The sequence below is a fragment of the Pelobates fuscus genome, chromosome 7, assembly GCF_036172605.1.
Source record: "Pelobates fuscus isolate aPelFus1 chromosome 7, aPelFus1.pri, whole genome shotgun sequence".
NCBI lineage: Eukaryota > Metazoa > Chordata > Amphibia > Anura > Pelobatidae > Pelobates > Pelobates fuscus.
Window position 1 is genome coordinate 57,151,181 of NC_086323.1, and position 23,977 is coordinate 57,175,157.

Sequence of the window (23,977 nt, forward strand, 5' to 3'; positions counted from 1 at the left end):
TTCCCATATTTTTGGGGGGTTATCATCCTCCCCTCCAGAAAAAGAATCCTCGTGTTTCTAAACTATTGCAAATCATTCCCCGCCCCCTCTCCACCATTAAACTGGTGGGGCACTATCCCCAGTGCCCCTATGAATGAGCTCAACTTAGACGATCATGCTCCTGCAGTCCCACTGCTAAATTTTCTGCCATTTAGGAGTTAAACCACTATTTTAGGGCCAAATTAGCCAAGCTAGAAGCACAGCTAATTTGTATATTTTTCTTTTTTGGCCTTATATCTGATATTCAATTTGAATTCCCATGTTCTTATTAGTCTTGGCTGCAAGAAATCTAACATTTGTCTGAATCACATCATAACAAGTGTGACTATAGTTATGCTATAATGGACTCACATATGAAAGAGTGCAGCATCCACAGAGCATAGCTGAGAATGGTACATGTCATCAGTACTGGGATAAATCAGTGTACTCTTAGAGCATACATGTACACGTGCATAATTTAACCATGTTGGGTACTGGTTATGTTGTGGATTGTAATTCCTACTATATTCAACCAGAAAAGGCTGCGGTTGCCATATATTAAGCACAGTAATATTTTATCTATTCCCAACAGCCCAGTTATAAATAGCATTGTAATGAGTTTGCTCCGTTAGAAAAGGACAGGCATTTCAGAATAACGTAAATGATGTTCAAAGTTTTTAATGCACACCGTTATTTTTAAAAGTGGTTATGCTGGATTTCAGCAAAGAACTTATACCGATAGGACACAACAGATCTTTGTGATACATATGTATATTTTATGCAGTCCAGTTTAATATGGCCTTTCACATTTTAGTTTGAGAAGGTCAGATTGCAAGTAGCAAGGAGTACTAAAGAGGGTAATTTTCTATTTTAGCAGAATTTATCAGACTGCTGTGGGAAAAAAAAAAAAAGATCATATTTATCACAGAAATTATGTTAAAGTGATTCTGTAGTGCCAGGAAATCAAAGCAGTTTTCCTGGCACTATAGGCTCCTGCACTGCCCCCCTCCCTCGCGTCCGTGTCCCCCCCCCCCCCATACACAGCTGAAGGTGTTAAAACAGCTTCAGTCACTTAGCTGAATCCAGCGCCGATTTCCCTCGGCGCTGGGACAGGCCCCGCCCACGCTCCTCCCCCGGCATAAGCCAGGGAGGGGGAGGGACCTAATGCGCATGCACAGTAATTACACAGAAATTCATGAAATGAATAGAAATATTTTACCGTATTCTTGTTGTTCAAGACATCCTCAAAATCGTCAAACAAAACTTTTGTTCTGGCGCGCGCTCTTATCCAAACGTAGAGAGAATTCAATAGCGTACGCAGGTAGGGGCGAGCAGGGAGATACTGTGAAAGAAAGACATCAGAAATAAGAAAAAAACTAAACATAATATACGCTTGCACAAAAAATTTTTTTAATTAAAAACGACTTCTAATAATATTAGTATAGCAAACCTCGAGGCAAAGTGTTGTGATCTGAAAAGTGACACGACTTGCAAATGTAGTAATACATTATTATTTTTTTTTAAAGTGATACAAACTTGAGTAAAAATGATGAATGGAATGCACCCTGCAGAGTCCACGTGTTTCCGTGGTGACTGCCCCTGCATTGCATCATAACTGCATAACTGATTTTACAATACAGTAGAAAATGTACTCATCATAGGCTCCTCATACCCAGTGTTGTGCTTTACATAAATAACTGGATTCTTGGATCCGCAGTAGCTCAAGGTTCCCCATGAATAGTCTTCGTATGGTGGAACATTTTACTTTTTGCTGTGCATGTGATTTGAGCACCAGTACTCCGGAGAGAACTGAAAATGTTCTCTCTAGAACTTGGATTGTGATTCTTTTCTTACAGAATCTCACATGTGTCCTTATCGACTGGCTTGTAACTCTTCCACATGTTGTTCTCTATGGTTTTTTTTTTATTTTTTTATAATTCTTTATTTTATTTGTGCATATGGTTTACAGGTAGAATTGCGTCGCCACAATAGCTGGCGCAGACAGTATTAAACATATGAGTACATAAGTGTGGCATAAAGAACTGTGCACATTTTTTATAAAACAAAATTAAGAAACAGAGTTTATCCGAAATAGATTAGGTATGCTTAACTGATTATATAATCAAGCTTCAAACTTTCCCATTGGTAGAGTATGTCAGACAAGAGGGATGTATTATAAACCACAAGCCAGGTTCATGCATCTAAACATTAGGACATGTATATATTCTAACCTTAACAAGCTTTAACATACTTAGGTACAGGAATAAGTGCTCTGCTTAGCTATAAGTGTGACTGTGAGGTGGAAGGGGTGAGCACATGTGGTGTAGGGATTCTGCATCGTATAGCTTTGCCCCATTTCTATAGTAAGTAGGCTAACAGACATTCACAGACTATGCTGACCTGCCAGGTTGCTGCAAAACAGGCTAGATATGTAAAAACAAGCAAGGGCTACTACTGTGGTTGCCCCTAAGTAAGACTGCTGCATAACAGGCAGGAATTACAGGGATTAATAACAAAGGAATGCCCTGTATCCAGACTACAGAGAAGTATAACATCTATTGGATATGCTAAACTAGCAGAGCCAGTGTGCCTAGCAGGGTGGTGCATAGCTGAGCATAGATAAAAGAGAAGTAAATTATATTAATATGTCCCATGGATTCGGTTGTGAGAAGAGTGACAGTATAAGAGGCACGTAACGCTGCCAGTGTTCAGCCGATGCCTGTGGTTTCTATCTGCTCGTGTTGGGTGTTAGAGTCCAGCAACTCCGTAGCGGGGAAGGTGCCGTGTAAAGCTTCTCTCCAGCCTGGTGTCGGCAAGTATGCCCGTTTAGCAGTGGTGCTTATCTGGCTACGGTTGTCCTTCCAGCATGGAGGGGGAGAGGAGGTTGTATTGTGGTGATGCCGCCGCCTGCGGGTTCCTCGCTGGTGGGGTGAGCGATGTTGCAGGGTCTTGCTCCTTTTTGCCCGTGGTCTAGGGGTTCTGGTTGTCGGAGGTGCACGTGTGCGTTTGGGGTTAAGGCCCTGGGTAGGCCCACCCTCCTCCACTCTCTCCGGTACCTATTTTGCCGCTGGGAGCTGAGATGCCCTTATTGCTTGTCTCTCCTCCAGAGAGGCCCAGAAGTGGGCAAATATTTGGTCCAGTTTCCTCAGGGTCTGCTGGACGCTGACAGAGTGCATTCTCTCGGGCAGAATGGGTTCAGTGCCACGAGGTGGGGTTGCAGCCGCCATCTTGAAAGCGGGATCTGCATGCCGGGCAGGAACGGCTGCAGTGTCCTCATTTCTCGGTGTGGTTTGTAGCTGGCCTGTGGGGACCGGGATGACCCCCACTGGTCCAGAGGGGGGGGAACGGGTCAGCATAGGCATGTCAGTGCGGTGCTGTATGCCGTGCGGGAGAGCGGCCGCCTCGCCCGCCCGGCAATTTCTCCAGGCCTCGCCGGGACCTCAGTTATAAGTAAGGTGTGGCTGATAGTCTCGAGTGTCAGGGTGCCCCGGCAGGCTCCTGGCTGAGTTTCGTCGCATATTTAGCCTTTTTGGCTTGCTGGGACGCAGTGTTGTCGCTTAATTCTCCAGTTTAGCGTGGAGCTCTCTTGAAACGCGTCCAGCCGCCATGAAGCTCAGGCCCCGCCCCTGTTCTCTATGTTTAAAGTCATTCTGGAACCAAATTCCCCAACACTAGATACGATTATCATCAGACCAAAAAAAAGTCCTACAGTTGCTGCAGACTTAAAGGGACTTTGTAGGTACTATAACCGTTTTATGTAATTGAAGTGGTTATAGTGTCCACCCCCTGGGGCGGTCCTTCCATTTAATGTCCTTCCATTCGATGTTCACGACTTTATTATTATTGAAACAATTTTCATTTTAAAAATAATCCCCAGATGGATACACAGTGTTGCAGTGTTTGCTATTCTTACATTGAGGAGTGGATACAGTATTATTTAAAGTTCATAAATGTCATTGAATGGAGAAGTGCTTGATCTCTCATCCACAGTGACTAAATCTTTAAATGTTTTTAAACATATTATTTGTTCATATTTGTGTAAATTGGTACAGTTAGAAGTACGTGTGCAATCTCTGCCTTAGCTGTACCTCCAGAAGGGGCTGCTGGACAGTGGGTGGCTAGGGGCCCTTATTTAGGGTTAAACAACTTGAAAATAGTTTAACGGTGAATGGAGAGACTATAACCAACTCAATGAGTGCCTACAGCATCACTTTAAAGGGACACTAAGCAACAAATACATTGCATCGTAACGTATTGCTTTTGGAGCATCAATGCTGCTTTTTTTTCTTGGACAATGTAAAACATCATGCTTTACATCTGGCTGAAAACACACTTGTTGAGTGGCTCTCCTTAAGATTTTTGAAGGTCTTCACGTACTGCATGCTCAGCTAAATGTGGCCAGTGCTTCACATATAGAAGTAGTGCATTGATTGTTACTTGAAGAGAAGTGTTGGACTGGCAGAGTGCGGAAAATGATGCACAATTCAATTGCTGTACCAGTATCTTGTTGGACTGGAGCTACTCGAGTTGGAAAATTAAATATATAATATTTTTAACATTCAAGTGTCTCTTTAAGGGTGGCAGAGACTCACTGGAATTGCATTTCCACAATTCACAGGGATTTACCTGGGATGTAAAATAGACACTGAAAATCTAACATGACAGCTTTCCACGCTGGCCAATATAAAACCATTGATAATAACTCCCTCTGGTGGCTAAAGCCAGTAATTTTGGTTGATTGAATCTGTATCATTTCTGAAACACTGGCACGTTGTAACACAGAGTAATTCAGTATTTAAAGTTTATAGTAGGCGTACTATAAGCAACATTTACACTACAGCAAGAGTAGAAAACCTTCAGCATCCCAGATGTTGTGGACTACCATAATAAGTGCTAAAGGTTGATTAGTGCCGTATTACAGCAAACTATAATAAGTCAGGCTGTGTATAATGTGATTTCAGTATGTATGGCTGCTATCAGTTTGCAATGCTGTTCCAGGTTTTCTTGGAGAGAGGAATTGGGACTCCCACACACTCATCTCTTTACAGGTGACTTCACTCGAACCATGAGAAGAGCACAATGAAGGTCGAAGCTCAGAAAGTGAAAAAGACTAACCCATAGGATTGTAATCCTTCAGGAGGACTAAGAGACCCAAATTACAATCATACTGGGAGTCCTCAGATAGGGGGCCTGAGAACCCTTTGACAAGGAGCATTCCGGAGCCAGGAGCAAATTAAAACATGCCGTGCATCTTTGGCCTACAACCACAAACAGGACGTACACACAGTGTGACACGGGGCATACATAGAAAAGGTAGATATATACAAAAATAGGGATCCAGGTGTAATCTATAACAAATAAAATAAACAATACATAGTGAAGTACAGTAATATGAATGTATATTAAGGCAGTTATTTGTTGCACTCACAAGATATAGATTCAAGAAGCACCTCAAGGCCCTCAATTGGGCTACCGAAATTCTCTCTTCACACTGGGTCAGGATAGATACTCAGCAGGTACAGGAACTTAACGGAGTCAGGGATCAGGTTAAAAAGTAATATCTTTTATTAGGCTTAAAATGCCTGATATAAAAGTAATGAGTAAAAATAGAATATAATAAACAAAAGGTTTAAAATACCATCATTCCCACCCTTACAATCACTGCAGGGGTCTGCCACATCATCCACAGAAATGTCTAGGAATAGGAGAAGATGGTCAAGAGAGCAAGGCTTACACCCCCAAAAGCAGACAGGCAGGCTAGCACATTAGAGAATATTGTGAGAAGTGTACGAAACTCAGTAACAGAGGGACGGGAGCAGGGGCAGACAATACAGGCTATGGTTGCGAAAGGCGCTATGGTTGCGAAAGGCTATATGGAGAGCGGTCAAATAGCTACCACGTATCAAACATAACATCAGCACATGTCCATGGTTAAAGTATAGGAAAGTCCTATAAAGCGGCATGCATACAACAGAAAGCAAACTAGCCAGCAGGTTATGGAGGACACAGGCATGCACTACTAAACTGGGTACTCCATTAAAGGGCAACCACCGAAAATGGCCATAACCAGGGAACATGGAGATCAGGGACACATACACTCATAAGCAGTGTGTAACTCAACATTCCACAAAGACACAGGAACATCCACAGGACCGATGCAGGCAGAAACTTGTGAATACTCATCAATAAAGCTGCTGATGGGTGCCATAATGCAGAGTTAACCGAGGATTGTTCTCCTCGACTGGTCCATTCAAGTGGGTGAACTCACAGAAGGACTGCACAATGAGAGAGACAGGATCCCCAATGAAGCAACCATTGTATGGGCAAAGCTGAAAACCTCTAACTGTCCTCTGTTGCTAGCCCAAATAAATCCTTCCTTTACGAACTTTGACAAAGCACCCACACAGTAGTAGATCCCTTGACATGAGACCTTGATTGGATTTTTTTCCATTTCCTTCAAAAACTACAACAAGACCATATTATATATTTGCTCCATATAGTAGATTGCACTAAAATGTAAAGATATATATATATATATATATATATTTCCATATGAGCAATTTCTGTCTTCCTATGAGAAGCAATGACGACGCATGGAGCTCACCGCGCAAGCACATCCTCTAAGACATCACTGGAGGCGGAGAGATGAGCAGCACCCAGTGAGCCTTGATGATGATAAAAGGTGAGTAAAAAGCTTTATTTTAATATTACAGCACGAGGAGGAAGGCTATTATAGATGGGGACAGGAATACAGATTTGTAATCCGAAACTCTAGTGTTTCTTTAACTACTGAATTAATCTGCTATACATAGTGCCGTTTTTCTCCAACATCATTCTCTGGCTCTCTATTTCATTCAAAGAAACAATAAAGTTGTAATTCAGTCACATGTTGAGGGCCAGAGTTTGGAGAACCCTGTCCTAAATCATGCAGATTTCATAAACCAAAAACATCATCTTTGGCCACTAGAGGGAGCCATTGAATTAGTTTATTATTTTTACTGCAGAATGTTGCCATAGCGCAGTGATGGCGAACCTTTTTGAGCCTGAGTGCCGAAACCGCAATACATGCCAACTTTTCCTCAAAGTGCCAACACGGCGAATAAACCTGAATACTGAGGTTTAAGTTTAGAAAACACGACTCATACAGTTGTCTGAACTAATTAACATCTTTTGTTTTAAAAGAAGAACAAAACAGAGAGTTCAATGATACAAATGATAAATAATGATATAAATTATAGATAAAATTAAGCTTATATTTATTAGTATCTCCAACAAATGCAATACAGGAGAGCTGCTTCCTAGATCCCTTCCACTGGCCTCCGGGTCCTCCCGATACGAAAGCAGAGTCGGCGCCTGATGTTTTGGGCAGGCAGGAGCCTACTCTGCATTGCTGCCGACTGGCGCCAGTGTCCCTCCCCCCCATGACCTATGGCTGCGTGCCTACAGAGAGGGCTTGGCGTGCCACCCGTAGCATGCGTGCCATAGGCTCGCCATCACTGCCATAGCCCCTTCTCCCGTCCCATTTTTGCTACGTTTCGCACACTTTACACAGTGGCTTCATAAAAGTATACCATTGAAGCTGCTTCTTTAATCAGCTTTCTAAAACAATTTATCTACTAAAATTCCCAATGATTTTAATCTTCTGTAGATAAATCAATTGGACATTTTTCCTAACATTTGCTTATTAAATATTATTAATTTTCATTTTCCAAGATTCAAGTTAAAGAATACATCTATCATTAGCGTCTTTACGACAAGATATATATAAGCCAATGGTATGTAACACTACATTGGATTCTTCTTTTGTACAATAGCGTCTATGGACGAAGCTGTGGGAACCATTATTCTTATCCTTAAAGGGACACTATAGTCACCAGTGCAACTACATGTATTTCTGACCCTATAGTGTTAAAACCACCATCTAGCCCCCCTGGGCCCCTCATGCCTCCATAAATATAGCAAAAATCTTACTGTATTCAGGCCAATAGCTGTAAATCTGCATGCTGTTAGACTCATGAAAAACAAACAGTCTGCTGACATGTGATAGCCTGAACCAATCACAGTGCTTTCCCGTAGGATTGGCTGAGACAGACAAGGAGGCAGATCAGGGGCAGAGCCAGCATGATCCAAACACAGCCCTGGCCAATCAGCATCTCCTCATAGAAATGAATTGAATCAATGAATCTCTATGAGGAAAGTTCAGTGTCTGCATGCAGAGGGAGGAGATACTGAATCACAGGATGCTGTGCACAGTGCTGCCCTGTGCTCTGCTGACAGCAGATCTGAGTGGATGGAGGCATATTATGCCTCCATCAACTCAGAAGTCCCTCTGGTTCACTCTGAGTGACTGCAACTGGAGGTGTTCCTAGCTTTCAATGTAAACACTGTATTTTCTCAGAAAATACAGTGTTTACATGAGAAAGGCTGCAGGGAGCTATAGTTCTCACCTGAACAACCTCATTAAGCTGAAGTTGTTCAGGTGACCATAGTGTCCCTTTAAGATCTTCCTTATGTCTCTTTTTATATACTAAATTCAAATGCCTGATTAGGATGGTGCAGCAGAGCCTCATTTTCGACTATGTTGTAACACCGTTGTACCACTGCATTTATGTGACTAAACGTATTTCTGTATCCCCCTGTCAAACAAAAATAAAGAATTGAAAGAAAAAAAATCTTATTAATTTGAGATCTATGTTTCAGTTTTTAGTTTCAGACGAGTAACGCAGACCACAGTTGTAGAACATCAATTCGGATTAGGCTTTTTCAGCTTAGAACGTCTGTGGGACTATGTTTTGTTGCAGTCTGAGATTCTGTTTGCAACAAAGTCTCTGAGTTATTTACTAAATTTAGAATTCAAAGTGAATTTTAAATTTAGCCCAAAAGCGTCAAAGTGGGAAAAGTCTCTAAAACCTTTGGTTCAGCTATTCGGGTCTTAAGTTTAAAATTCCATTAGAATTCTCACTTTGGTTAATAAACGATTAGTCTACTATAAACAAATAGACCTAGAGACTTTAAAACTCAACAGAGAAATGTCACTTCACAAGATTTGGAATACTGTTTAATTCATACGCTTATATTTAAAAATAAATAAATAAAGGCTTGTGAGGTGTCAAACGTAAAATAAAATATATAAACCCACACTTTTTTCTTGTGTAACTTGGAGTCTCCATCGTAGTATTTTTCCATACGAATGTGCTTGCCTCTAACAAGCTGTAAAAATACCCTGCTTTAACCCCTTAAGGACCAAACTTCTGGAATAAAAGGGAATCATGACAGGTCACACATGTCATGTGTCTTAAGGGGTTAAGCCAACCGCGCTCATGAAAACTACTTTACTATTGAGTGCAAGATATATTATCATTGCAACATCTCAGGCAATGAAAGGGTTAGTGATGGAATAATTGAAAAAGCAAAAAATAAAAAATAAAATAAGTGTTGCCAGCAGTTAGTCACTACAACTCCCATTATGCTTTGCCATGGTGTAGGCAGCTGAAGTTCTAGGACAGCTGGTGAGCAGTTTGCTAAATCTGATACAGAGCCAGAGCTTGATCCGCTTTGTGTGGGTGTAAAGTACATGGAACAAGCTCTGAAATCTTTTGTAGACCAAAGCCTCAAATCTAAATAAACATGGACAGTGTGATACACCCAGACTGGAAAATACACACCTTAAATAAATAGATTTATCTGCAGCGCAGTGTTTGGTTTCACGGTAACAATTTGTGTGCCACAAGGGTATATTATACGAGTTACCAAAACATAGATTCCCATCCTGTGCCCGGCTTTTACCATCTTAATATATATATTGCTCTGCATCAGATCCCCCATCTTGACAATCAAATGACCATATTAATGAAGGTATTATTTTATATTACTAATGAAGATTAACGAGTTGCTATTCTGGAACATAGTGCTGAATGAGGAGCAGTCCCAACATTTAACACTACGCCCCTTGAATAGCATCGATCTTACTTGATAGACAGCGAATTTACTCACAAGTTTAAGGACTCCTGCATTGCTTTACAAAAAGATTAGCATCTCCAGAGAAACATCAGTGGTTAATGCCATTTATTATATATCTAAACGGATTTCTCAGCTCACCTTTCTGACCACATTGACAAAGTTGCTAAGAGCCTTCAGCCGCTCTCCTTCCAATACATGGAAACGACCCACCTCCACTCGCAGAGAATAATGTAATGCAGACTCCAGGTCCGCCATATATACCTTCGAACTGTGGGAAAAAACAAGGAGAAAAGAATGCAACAAGCATGAAACCCTAAATTGGGAAAGCCATGGGCAATGAATGAACGAAAAGGTCACAATTCTAATTTTGTTACTTGGAGCATAACGTTAAAGGGACACTATAGGGAGTATACAGTTAAAGGGACACTACAGGCACACAGACCACTTCAGCTAATTGAAGTGGTCTGGGTGCAATGTCCTTATTGCACTTAGTGTTGCAATGTTAAACATTGCAGTTCCAGAGAAACTGCAATGTTTACATTGCAGCTTCAAGACTGCCCTCAGTAGCAGTCTACCGGACAGCTGCTAGAGGGCTTCCTGAATCGAAACTTACCTTTGGTCCAGTATCTGCATGAGGACTTCCAGCGTAAGATTTTCTCCATAGGAAAGCAGTGAATTTAATGCTTTCCTATGAAAAGGTCTAATGCTCGCCTGCTACTGGCGGACAATCGAAGGGGGCAGAGCAGCGGCACTGGGAAAAGGTGAGTAAATAGGGGGGGGAGAGAGGGGGGAAGCAGAGGGAGCTATAGTGACAGGAATACAGCTTTGTATTTCTGGCACTTATAGTATCCCTTTAACGTACATCTTCCAGTAATGGGAGTTGTTGTATATTTAATCATTAATGCTAATCTTCTCCATTTCCATAAGCAAACTACTTTCTACCTGAAAATGAAAAGTTCCACTTACTTGTCTGCTTTCCTTATTACAGTGTTTTCGTCATCATGGGTCTTCTCTGACCAGCCAATGAGACGGTGATTAGCTCGTTTCACCCCAGGCAACGAGCGCAGCAAATTGGTATAGGAGGAACGGGTCTCTTCTCCACTAACAATAAGACACATTAAGCATCGGACAAGGTCAAATAATAAAGGAGTAGAAAAAAATAAATAAATAAAGGAAAGTTTTATTTTTTTTATATATATATAGTCATAAAGCTACTCACGGGTCAATTCTACTGATAGATCCATTTTTCGAAAATAAAAACCCAGTTGGGAACGATGATACCTTGAACTTCTCAATCAAGTCCGTCTGATCCTTTACTACTCTCCGTACAGAGATGCCTTCAAATTGAAGCATATCCAAAGCCACCTGAGATGACAGAAACCAGAGGTTCAGACTAAACAATGGAGCTGTTCAATAAACAATTTCATGAAACAGGAGAAATACTGTTTAGGCTTCAATGTGTATTTGATCAACATGTTCTCCAGTGGTAAATTCATCAAAATCACTTGGCACTGCCAGCAAAGATTTGTTTACCTTTAATTATCAAGTCAATCTTGCGGATTATGGACCCCACCTTGTCTCTACAAATTGAACTTGCTACATTTCCTTCAAAATCACAACCGTGGGAAGAGATTGTGAGAGTATTATTTGTGAGAGAAAAATTATTTGTTTAGCAAATTTGTTTTTGAATACACTGCAATTTACTGGACATTGTGATTAACCTGTGACAATAACTTATCTGCTAGAGAAGGTCAGACTAAACTTAAAGGGACGCAGTAAAAAAAAACCAAAAAAAAAAAACACCACGCACCAAAAATAAAATGTGTTTTTCATAAATCACTCCCAAACAGTGTGACAAAGAATCAGGGGACAGTGGCCAGAGACTATTGGCAACTAAACTACTACATTATACATTGCCAGTTATATTGCTTAGAGTGATCCTTTAATTTTGCTCACTAGTAAAGTAGGACTTTAAACAGATATCCAAATCACATTTGCCTGGTTTAAAAAACTAAAATCAAAAAACCAAAAAAAACTAAATTAAATTTCGTATCTTTGTTTTCAACACTGGTGTGTTTTGCCCATTGGTTTTTAGATTTAAGAATGAAAAATTAGTGTATATGTCAAACATTAAATGGGTAAATGTTTTATGTTGTAGCACAGATACTTTTCAAATAATTTTGGGACTCGACTGGTATGCACTGGGAAAATTACCTATAAGCTACAAGGAGACAGAGGATCAAGTCAAAAAATAATATCTGACCAATCTGAAATCAAATCTATTTTCATATTTTTTTTTTATATAACAGCAAAAGGTCAAAGTGCTCCTGGCTCAAATTATGGCCAGTGACCAGACAATGCAAAGACGGCAAAAACTAGTCTATAAAACAGAACTCTTTGAAGAATATATGGGAATATAGACATGTTCTCTACATTTTACATATATTACAGTCTATTGTATGTATAATACATCTCAATTGCTAGTGTAGTGAATGTCATGTAACCCTCAGCTTTAATGATGGTTTGGTTGAAGAATTATTGAAGTATCCATTCAAATCATCACTTTTAAAATGTCAAGCTTGGTTTAAGTGACACAGTAAGGAAGCTGTATCTATAATTATTCTGCATTGTCACAGCATCATTTATAAAAGTACTGATATTAATGTCACAGCTCGGACTAGTAGTTGCTTAGATTTGGGGGTAGCTGGATCCACACTCAAGATGCTACAGACTTATATAGTGGTGTAGGTTACAAGTTCTTAATCAACAGACACTTATTCACCCCTGTGAAATCAGTGTCTCTAACAGCAATACAGGGAGGAAATACTAAACAGCTGTACATCATTCCCAGCACCTGACTATCACATATCCTAGCAACCGGGACACCCTGCGGTCATTATTGAAGGTGGATTCTTATTTAACCCCCCTTTCACATCATGGGGAGGCACATCTAACACGCTTTTATCCTTTGGAATCTGTGAGTGTAATGGAATTCTATGTTTAATAACTGGTTCCAAACTATATTGCCCTGTTTTTTGTCCTTTATTTTTAGGCACATCAGCAAGATCCCAAAATTTCCTATCTTGTATATACCTGACTATCACATGGCTGCCATTCTCTAAAGCGCTGGTGTTGGAACCATATATACAAATACCAACTCTATTTCAATAACAATTAGTGAGTCATTAAAATTGGCCCAATGCATGTATATTCTGGGAGGAACGTGTTTGTGTGTTCTTGCCTCCACTTGCTGCTGCTATTACTGTGTCCTTGTGATGTGTCCTTAACCCCTTAAGGACCAAACTTCTGGAATAAAAGGGAATCATGACATGTCACACGTCATGTGTCCTTAAAGGGACACTATAGTCACCTAAACAACTTTAGCTTAATGAAGCAGTTTTGGTGTATAGAACATGCCCCTGCAGCCTCACTGCTAAATCCTCTGCCATTTAGGAGTTAAATCCCTTTGTTTATGAACCCTAGTCACACCTCCCTGCATGTGACTTGCACAGCCTTCCATAAACACTTCCTGTAAAGAGAGCCCTATTTAGGCTTTCTTTATGGCAAGTTCTGTTTAATTAAGATTTTCTTATCCCCCTGCTATGTTAATAGCTTGCTAGACCCTGCAAGAGCCTCCTGTATGTGATTAAAGTTCAATTTAGAGATTGAAATACAATTATTGAAGGTAAATTACATCTGTTTGAAAGTGAAACCAGTTTTTTTTTTTTTCATGCAGGCTCTGTCAATCATAGCCAGGGGAGGTGTGGCTGGGGCTGCATAAACAGAAAAAGTGATTAAACTCCTAAATGACAGTGAATTGAGCAGTGAAATTGCAGGGGAATGATCTATACACTAAAACTGCTTATTTAGCTTAAGTAATTTAGGTGACTATAGTGTTCCTTTAAGGGGTTAAGCAAGTTTAACCAGGTGATACATAGCTCCCACATCACACAAAAGGTGTTTGACAACACGCTAATTAGAATTATAATTCCATACATTTAAGAGAAAGAAGGCCAAAAAAACAAAAAACAAAACCCCCCCAAAAACTACTTTTGGTGTATGTGGATAACAACTTCGTTCCTCATTGCTACTGTATTAGCCAAGATGCTTCCAACAAGTTGTTTAATGGGGAAATGTCAGGGTTTACTCCAGAACTGTGTGTGAACTTCTACAACACTCAACCACACACACACACACACACACACACACAATCAGGGCCGGCGCTACCATAAGGCGGCCCAGGCGGCCGCCTTAGGGCGCACCGGCCCTGGGGGCGCAAAATCAGGCTGACCGGAAGGAGGGAAACGCACTGCGCTCCCCTCCAACCGACGACCTTTTGTAGCGTGGCCGAGCGCCCGGTTCTGCGGGCGCGAGGGAGCACTCTCCCATGTGTGCTTCCTCTTCAGCTCCCTCGCGCGCCGCATACTGATACCGGAGCCGGAAGATGACGTCATCTTCCGGCGCCGGCATCCCTACGCGGTGCGCGAGGGAGCTGAAGAGGAAGCACACATGGAAGAGTGCTCCCTCGCGCCCGCCCGCCAGCCCGGGAGACAGCCAGCCCGGGAGACAGACAGCCAGCCACCAAGGGAGACAGCCACCAAGGAGCCCAGGAGCCCAGCAGCACCAGTGGACCCCAGGGAATCCCTTCAGCACTCCAAAAAGGTAAGGAGGCTGGGGGATTAAATTAAAAAAAAAAACATGTGTTAGTGTTAGTGTGTGTGTGTGTGTGTGTCTGCTAGTGTCAGTGAGTGTGTCTGCTAGTGAGTGTCAGTGTGTGTGTCTGCTAGTGAGTGTCAGTGTGTGTGTCTGCTAGTGAGTGTCAGTGTGTGTGTCTGCTAGTGAGTGTCAGTGTGTGTGTCTGCTAGTGAGTGTCAGTGTGTGTGTCTGCTAGTGAGTGTCAGTGTGTGTGTCTGCTAGTGAGTGTCAGTGTGTGTGTCTGCTAGTGAGTGTCAGTGTGTGTCTGCTAGTGAGTGTCAGTGTGTGTCTGCTAGTGAGTGTCAGTGTGTGTCTGCTAGTGAGTGTCAGTGTGTGTCTGCTAGTGAGTGTCAGTGTGTGTCTGCTAGTGAGTGTCAGTGTGTGTCTGCTAGTGAGTGTCAGTGTGTGTCTGCTAGTGAGTGTCAGTGTGTGTCTGCTAGTGTGTCTGCTAGTGAGTGTCTGCTAGTGAGTGTCTGCTAGTGAGTGTGTCTGCTAGTGAGTGTCAGTAAGTGTGTTACTGTGTGTCTATTACTGAGTGTGTTTGTGTGTGTATTAGTGAGTCTGTTTGATGTCTGTTAGTGAGTGTGTGTTTGTCAGTGAGAGTGTATGTTTTGTAAGTGAGTGTGTATGTATGTCTGTCGCTGAGTGTGTCTGTCAGTAAATGTGTGTGTCTGTTAGCTGGTGTGTATGCATCTGTTCGTGAGAGTGTGTGTGTGTCTTCAGCACTTACCTTTCTCTGTAGAAGAAACCTTAACACACAAGGTGCAAGTGAGGTGAGGTATTTTAGTTGCTCTCTAAATAGGTGCGACTTCCCCAGTGTTTAAAAACCACTTAAAAAACACACAAGATTAGAATATAAAACAAAAACAGATAGGGGGCGCTCCAAATAGTGAATCAAGGCAAAGAATACTTATACAGACTGGTTCTTCAGTTCATATGTACACCACCCAATATGGTACATTCTTTTGCTCCCGTTAGGAGATTTGGGTAGGAACGTCCCTACCAAATAATGTATTCCCAGATGGAATCCTGTGATCCTAGTTTTGTATCAAAATGGCAAGTGGTCAGGACCTTGTCTCAATGATTGTGAAGATAAAGACTTCTCGAGCCGTAGTCAAATGAATATCGGCCAAATCAAACTTGAAAGACGAATCAGAGTCTTCATTGAAAACTGTTTAAATCCTCTCCTCCTCGGTCTTCAGCCTTTTCAGCCCTGTCTTCTTAAGCCACTCCCACGCAGTGCTGACACAGGATAGAAAGCTCGTGCACAGTCTGAATGCATTGAATGCATTCAGACTGTGCACGAGCTTTCTATCCTGTGTCAGCACTGCGTGGGAGTGGCTTAAGAAGACAGGGCTGAAAAGGCTGAAGACCGAGGAGGAGAGGATTTAAACAGTTTTCAATGAAGACTCTGATTCGTCTTTCAAGTTTGATTTGGCCGATATTCATTTGACTACGGCTCGAGAAGTCTTTATCTTCACAATCATTGAGACAAGGTCCTGACCACTTGCCATTTTGATACAAAACTAGGATCACAGGATTCCATCTGGGAATACATTATTTGGTAGGGACGTTCCTACCCAAATCTCCTAACGGGAGCAAAAGAATGTACCATATTGGGTGGTGTACATATGAACTGAAGAACCAGTCTGTATAAGTATTCTTTGCCTTGATTCACTATTTGGAGCGCCCCCTATCTGTTTTTGTTTTTTACTTACCTTTCTCTAGCGCTGGACTCCCTTGGCGCTGGGGATCCCTCCGCCTCTCAGCTCCGAATGCTCTTGCCACGCATGCATTCAAACCGCCCATAGGAAAGCATTACTCAATGCTTTCCTATGGACGTTCAGTGTTTTAGAATAGCAGAAGCTCCTCTAGCGGCTGTCAGTGAGACATCCACTAGAGGCTGGATTAACCTTTGGTGAAACATAGCAGTTTGTCTGAAACTGCTATGTTTTCAGCTGCAGGGTTAAAACTAGAGGGACCTGACACCCAGACCACTTCATTGAGCTGATGTGATCTGGGTGTCTGTAGTGGTCCTTTAATTGTGTGTGCATCTGCATGCACTGGCGTACATACCGCGGTCGCAGGGGTCACATCCCTGCGACCAGGTGCCCGCCACCATGATGTCTATATGCCTGCATGTATGTCTCTTTTGTGTCTGTATGTCTGTATGATTATTTCTGTGTTTGTATGAACCTTATTTTGAACGAGGGTGGGGGGCACCAAAATGCATCTTCGCCTGTGTAACTAAAAATCCTAGCACCGGTCCTGCACACAATCTCACCCTAAAATCAGGATAGGCATTCCCCAAATTGCTACGACAAAGTATGAAATACAGGACAGCCTTCTGTCACTGTATGTTGCAATTTTAGGATGTCCCTCCAGTGAAGCGCAACATGAACCAAAGCCAGTGCCACCTCCTCCTTTACAGTGGGCAGTGAACAGTCAAACGGGAGAGTTCTCCTTGTATGCTTCAAACCAAGAGTAATGAACTGTGATTATGTTTCACTGATCCAGAATCTATTGATGGCAAGATTTACACTAAATGAGCCAAGGCTTGGAATTGCACATGGTGATCGAAATATTGTATCCAGCTGCTCAGACATCATAACTCAAGAAGTACCTAAAAAAGGGTTCTTGCTCAGATCTTGTGAGTTTTTCAACCAAGGGCAGACTATTTGTACACAGTACGTCCATCAGCACTCGGTTGCTTTTTACGCATGCGTGTGTGGCCTATTACTTTGAAGACAAACCTTTATTCTTTTAGACATTTCCACATCACAATGACAGCACTTACAGTTGAACAAAGTAGCTCTGGCCATTAAAAATCATGATCTTGGGTTATTGATATTAACCTTAATTTTGAGTATGTGTATTATATTGTGGTAGTGGACACCTATCAATCATGTTTCTCATTGGGTCTTTATGGCTTCAGATATTTATAGATTGCCTATAAGACTTTCCATATAACGGTTTCCGAATATAGTATTCACCTCATAAAAGACCAGTTTATTATTATTATTAGCATTATTTATATAGCGCCAACATATTCCACAGCACTTTACAATTATACAATGGGGATATTTAACCACAAGTAATTTACATACATAATATAACATAGGCAATAGGTGAAGAAGGTCCTGTTCAAACAAGCTTACAGTCTATTATTGTTTCATATTAAAACACAGTGTGGCGAACAGAACCTCGCCATCGGCCTGCTTGCCAGCCTCCTGCCTCAGGACTATGGGCCCTGCAATATACCTTGCCCAATGCACTTTAAAAAGGTTCCATTCAGGGGATTTATGTACTTTTGTACTCCAGAAAGAGAGACCAACCGTTCGCTCTGATTCCCTGGAACGGTTTTGAGCATAGTACTATGTGCAGAGTCGGTCAAAACTATGACTTCCATGGAAATCCTGAACCCCTGAACCGATCTGGGTGATTTTTGGATATGTTCGTCCCCCAGATGGGGGTTATCAGGGGAAGTGACTTGTGGGGTTTCCATGTGTTTTGGAGGTACTTTCGGGATGTTGTTAAAGGATCACTATAGTGTCAGGAAAACAAACTTGTTTTCCTGACACTATATACTCCCTAGGACCCAACCCCACCATCAGGGCCCCCCTCCCATGGCGCTGAAGGGGTTAAAACACTGTCACTTACCTTAATCCAGTGGTGGGCTCCCTCGGCGCTGGTGACCTCTCATCCCCCACTGACGTCAGCTCCCGAGTGGAGTGCGCATGCGCGGCAAGAGCCGCGCGCACATTCAAACAGTCCATAGCAAAGCATTTCTCAATGCTTTCCTATGGACGTTTTGTACGCTGAATGAGATTTTCGCATCCAGCTTCGCAGAAGCGCCTCTAGCGGCTGTCAGGAAGACAGCCACTAGAGGCTGGATTAACCCTGCAATGAAAACATAGCAGTTTTTCTGAAACTGCTATGTTTACATTTGGCTATGTTTACATCTGAAGGGTTAAAACCTGGGGGACCTGGCACCAAGACCACTTCATTGAGCTGAAGTGGTCTGGGTGACTATAGTGGACCTTTACATATAGGTTTTCTGTGCCTGGAGATAATTTAGTTTAGTACAGTTCCTGACTCAATTATCTCTCAGGCAAAGGGGAGGGATTATCCTGTTTTGTGTATGAGTGTCCTGGACCTGAGAGCCAATGTAATTACAGTGTGTACTTTGTCACAGTCCCCTCTCAGGTCCAGAAGGGGATTGCCCCTGGAATATTTATCCAGAAACCCCTTGCATGGGGAGTTGCATGTGGCTCCCAGTAAACCAGTTCCTCTTCACCCTCAACATAGAGCCTCGTCTCATGTTTGCAGGTAACAGCTATATTTACTCTGGGGATTGCTATACTCATTATACTCCCTTGGATTATAAATCACTAGCTCTTGTAAGAACAATCCTGCTTTGCTCTCTGGATTGGGAGAGATCTACACACTGGAAGTTGGATCCTGGTCTTGGGCCCATGGTGGGTGGAGGACAACAAGACACCAACCAAGCTGTAACGCTGGCTTCGGGGTTTACGGTGGTAATGGTGTCTGGTGGAGTGCTTGGAGTACACGGTGAGCACTAGGAAGCATCGATTGGCGGAGGCACCCAGTTGGGTTGCCAGGCAGTCCGCCACACACAGAATCTGGGTAACATCCGTATCTCATTTATTAAAGTTAGGGGCAACTTAAAACCCCACATTCAATAATGATTAACATGTGAATGGCAGCTGATGAGCCATTAACGACATGGACCTGATGACAACCCCACTGTTCTGAGAATTTTTGACAACACTTTTACCATTGTGGAAAAATGTCCCTACGCCACACGTGAAGCACTCAAGTTTCAGCAAATGCAATTCTCCCGAACCCGAGTTATCGAAACACTAAGAGAACCATTTTGGACATCTGAGGTTTTTTTCTCACTTGTTAATCTAGTTTGCAAGCTCAGCATTACAAATTTTAAGAAACCTGCATTGCAAAACTAAAAAAATAAAAATAAATATGAAATAAAAATTTAGTACTCAGAACTTTACATTACAAAGTAAAATTAAAAAGTACTACAATGAAGAAATAACAAAGGTGGGATTTGTGGATTGTTTAACTCACACTTGGCTCGTGTGCAGATAAAGAACCTGCTCCCGGTTACCAGATTCCTAGTCACAGCTTATAAACAGGCAGTTAAATCAGTCTCCCTGCAAACATTCCAATGGTCCTCAATCATATGCGAATAATTATTTTCAAAACAATTGCTGACTGTATAACTTTATGATTTAAATTGCGGTTTTAAAACTAGTTCCTCCCAACTAATGCTTTTTATTTTATTTCATATGCAAAGGTGTAACACATTGTCAAAAAAAAATTATCTAATTTACGATTTAAAGATACGCTGCTGGGTGCCATTAACCCCAGGGGCACTGACCAGATATTGGAAAGTCTCCACCTTGTGGATCACATGCTCCTTTGATTGCTTCTATAGGCTCCCAAACTTGCAGAGCTGCAAATTGAATTCAAAGGTGATACGACCAGTAAGGAAGCTTGATGGCATTTTCCAAAATGTGCCAGTGAGGGGAATTATGGGAATTATTACATTTTCATAAAATGCCACGAACGTGCCTTTGCAGAAGGATCTGATGAAAATTTGAATAATTCAATAACTGAGCATTACCCACCTAAAAAGAAAATAACCCCCCCAAAAATACATTTCCATAGCATCATATGAAATGATAACACTAAGAATGTACATAGTCTCTCAAGCTTTATTTATATAAAAAAAAAAAAAAAAAGGTCTTTCATAAAACACCGCCTCTATATGAAAATGGTGCCTTATTCAGCCCAGTGATAGATTTAGGAGATGTGTCTTGAGTGCACTCAATTTTCTGGGCCCCTCAACTGAGTCATTTTAGTTATTTATGCATTTTATTTATTGTGCTATCCACAAAGGTGCACAAGTGTGCGAATAAAATTAAACAAAAGGAATCTGAAGGATGGAATAGAATGTGTGGTTGTCACATGATTTCCTTACCTCTCTTCCCATGTACATTTTGTTTTCTTCAAAGATTACAGCTAGATATTCTTCACGGTTGTTCTCAAAGAACTGGTCCAGCTCAGGGGTACTGAAAGTGAAATTTAAACATCAAAATCTTCTGAATAGTATTTCCACTCTAGCAATATGTGGGATTAACTATTGGGCAGTCAGAAGGTAACACAAAGTAAAATAACAGCCTTTCCTCCCATCTGTCAATCTCAGGACTCATAATAGTGTTCCAGTCCATATGGACCCATGGAACACACATATCAAATCTGCTACGCAGTTCCTTACAAAAACTTAAAGTAGCAAGCAGTTGGCACTGGATGTATCTAATGAATGAATGTGCTTTGCAGAGCATATTTTAGTATAAATTACAATTTAAGGCTGGGTAATGAAGCTACTTTTACATTTGCAGTAGGGGTTAATGTCCTGTACATACTAGGAGTAAGTTATAGAAAGAAAAATGAAATGCGCACAATCCAGTGTTGTACACGGTCGTTGCTGTTGTATTATTTTATTTATTGACCTGATCGGTTCCAATGGAGGACAGGCTGGTGGTGGAGATTCTTTTTGCTCCTCAAGTCGATCTATGATCTGCTTTCTGAGTGAATCGACAGTGTAACCTGCAGAAATATGATGCGAGAATAACATTAAACCAAACAGTGGCAAGTATAGGACCATGCTTGCTGAGCATCATAGTCGCTGTCAATCTGATTTGCAACTACTGCAATTTGAAGACAAACACATGAAAGGTATATACAAATTAAAGTGGCCATTTTCTGTCTGAAATGGTTAAAATAATCCTGTGAACTAAACAAAACAAACATAAGGGGTCGATCTGCATTGACCATCTTCTTACCTTTTGTAAACCAGCAGCAGATAAAATACATGTATGTTCCATAACCAAACAAACACTGAATGGATAGAACATTAAAAGCAGCACTCCAAACCTTGAAGCTGGTTGGCTTACTTGAAGAGCCTTAGAGGCTAATAGAACATCCCATCTGTTTTACTTTATAAAAATCAGAGAGCGAGGGGGTGCTCTTTCTTACAACCTTAGATCACTCACTCAAAGTAGAATTGTGAGAAGCCGTGTTGGCGATTGCCACACATGCGCTGTACAATCACAATGCTTCTTAATGAGAAGCACTGGCTTTGCTTGGGATAACCTCACTAGTGAGGACCTCCTAGGGGCATAGCGGACTATCTAACTGCTGGTCTAGAGGTAAGTAATTGCTTCTTTTAAAATAACAGTTGGGGGGGGGGGGGGGGGGGTGGTGGGGGAGACAAATGAACATCCCAATGTTAAAAATAAATGCTGGAGTGTTTCAAGACCAGAGGAAGCAGAAAATAAATAAATCAAACATATGGGATAAAATAGCAAAGAGACGTAGAAACAGAATTAAATAAGAACCCAAAGCAATAGAAAAATAAGAAAAAAAATTCTCCATATTCATTAGAATAAATCAGAATTCTCTCAGCCTACCAGAAACTCTGATTCCATCCGAAGTTTTTTCTGCAAAGGCTCTGAAAAACTGAAAATATAAATAGTACAATTGAAAGCTTGCACAGAATGCAGTGAAGAGCAAACAGTTTGGGAACATTATAAGAAACTCTCTCTAAAAAAGAGATAGAGAGTGTTACAGTTACAGTGCCTGAAATGTAAAAGCTGCTCAACACTAAAAGTGTTGTTTGGTATAACTCTTATACCTTATTTTTGTGAGTTTGAGAACATGATACAGGAGTAAAAAAAATCAAGATAAACAAAGCAGATTAAATAAGCCAAGTGGGATCGTATTTGTGGTTCTGTCGCGGCAAGGTTGCAAGGTATACATGTAACAATGCCGTTTTATCTTAGTGTCTCAGCAGACAACAGATATTTAAAACATTACCTTCATTGAAGGGTATCCGGTAATCCCAAATTCGCTACATGTTTCGGAGTTTGATTCTTCTGCACAATCTAAAACACACAGGTAGACAGCAGGCCTCCAATCTGAAGGAACAAAAGAGACAAACAGATACAGTTTAAGGGTTTTTAAAGTACATATTATATTGCCATTACAGGCCAATGATCAATAATACTAGCCACCTGGAAATACTACAGCTGCTGCAGAAAACCTCATAAAAAGGAATTTATAATAAGACAAACACGTTTGACGCCAACAGTGGTATGTCACAGGCAGCTCGGAAGCAAGTGAGAAAGCCCGACAGGTGTTATCAGTTTACCAGAAACTTCAAGTTTTCATCATGTTTTTAAGAGAGTGTATGATTGAAGAGCACAAAAATCGTCTTTATATTTGACACTACATGATGGTTATATCACTACCTTAGCATGAAATGTCCGTTCTCATTGCCGGTTACCCCTTGGATAAACTCACTAAACGAGTCTCCACTGCAGGCCCAGACAGGTCATCAGGTAAAGGCACCGGTGGGTCACAATGGCCATGGGCCTTTCTGGTAATGGAGATAAAAGTATCCCCCCTGCTGGCCCAAGGAAGGAGCTCTGTCCCTTAATGTCAGAGTGCTGCCACAGAAACCCACGGAAACGTTGTGAGACTGTAAATGCCAGAGCTACGAGATAAACTTCTAGTTTTAACTGCAGCCCCTATACATGTACACTCACACACAATGCAACCCCTATAAAATACTCACCCACTCTATGCCACCCCTATAAAATACTCACCCACTCTATGCCAACCCTATAAAATACTCACCCACTCTATGCCACCCCTATAAAATACTCACCCACTCTATGCCACCCCTATAAAATACTCACCCACTCTATGCCAACCCTATAAAATATTCACCCACTCTATGCCACAAACAAACCCCTCTACACACACTACACCACAAACATCCCCATTCTACACACATGCAATCCCACAAGCAGCCTCAAAAACACATACAACACCACAATAAACCCTCCCACAAATGCACAGCATTCATTACCAGCCATGTTTCAATTTGTCCTCTAGCATCCAGCCATTGGGAACACCAGATACAAGTCATTAGCAAACGCAGCACAAGTCGGTCATTAAACTTACTTATGTTGTGTATACCAAACAGGGTGAGTTCCCCATCCAAGAGCACTTCAGCAGAGGGCTACCCTGGCGGGGAATCAAACTAACATACTCATTTGAGGGGAATGGGGAGGTGGGCAGCAAGGTTCTTATCAATGATGACCTAACACACCCCATCTCTGGTCACACTCATGCTTCCTATTGGGCTGCACTACCTTTAAATGTCACGGCTGTGTTTTGGTCCCAGTTTGGCCCT

At 41.6% G+C, this 23,977-nt stretch overlaps 1 protein-coding gene across 2 annotated transcripts in view; it reads right to left on the reverse strand.

The window, feature by feature from the left end:
- QSOX1 (quiescin sulfhydryl oxidase 1) overlaps nucleotides 1-23,977 on the reverse strand; it is a 61,540-nt gene that overhangs the window by 12,430 nt on the left and 25,133 nt on the right. For both annotated transcript variants that reach the window (XM_063428312.1, XM_063428313.1), the window contains exons 2-9: nucleotides 22,594-22,694; nucleotides 22,188-22,236; nucleotides 21,228-21,324; nucleotides 20,696-20,786; nucleotides 11,198-11,343; nucleotides 10,945-11,079; nucleotides 10,117-10,246; nucleotides 1,238-1,360 (exon numbers count right to left, since the gene is read on the reverse strand). In XM_063428312.1, the coding sequence (XP_063284382.1) occupies nucleotides 1,238-1,360; nucleotides 10,117-10,246; nucleotides 10,945-11,079; nucleotides 11,198-11,343; nucleotides 20,696-20,786; nucleotides 21,228-21,324; nucleotides 22,188-22,236; nucleotides 22,594-22,694 (872 nt within the window). The remainder of the gene's footprint in view (nucleotides 1-1,237; nucleotides 1,361-10,116; nucleotides 10,247-10,944; nucleotides 11,080-11,197; nucleotides 11,344-20,695; nucleotides 20,787-21,227; nucleotides 21,325-22,187; nucleotides 22,237-22,593; nucleotides 22,695-23,977) is intronic.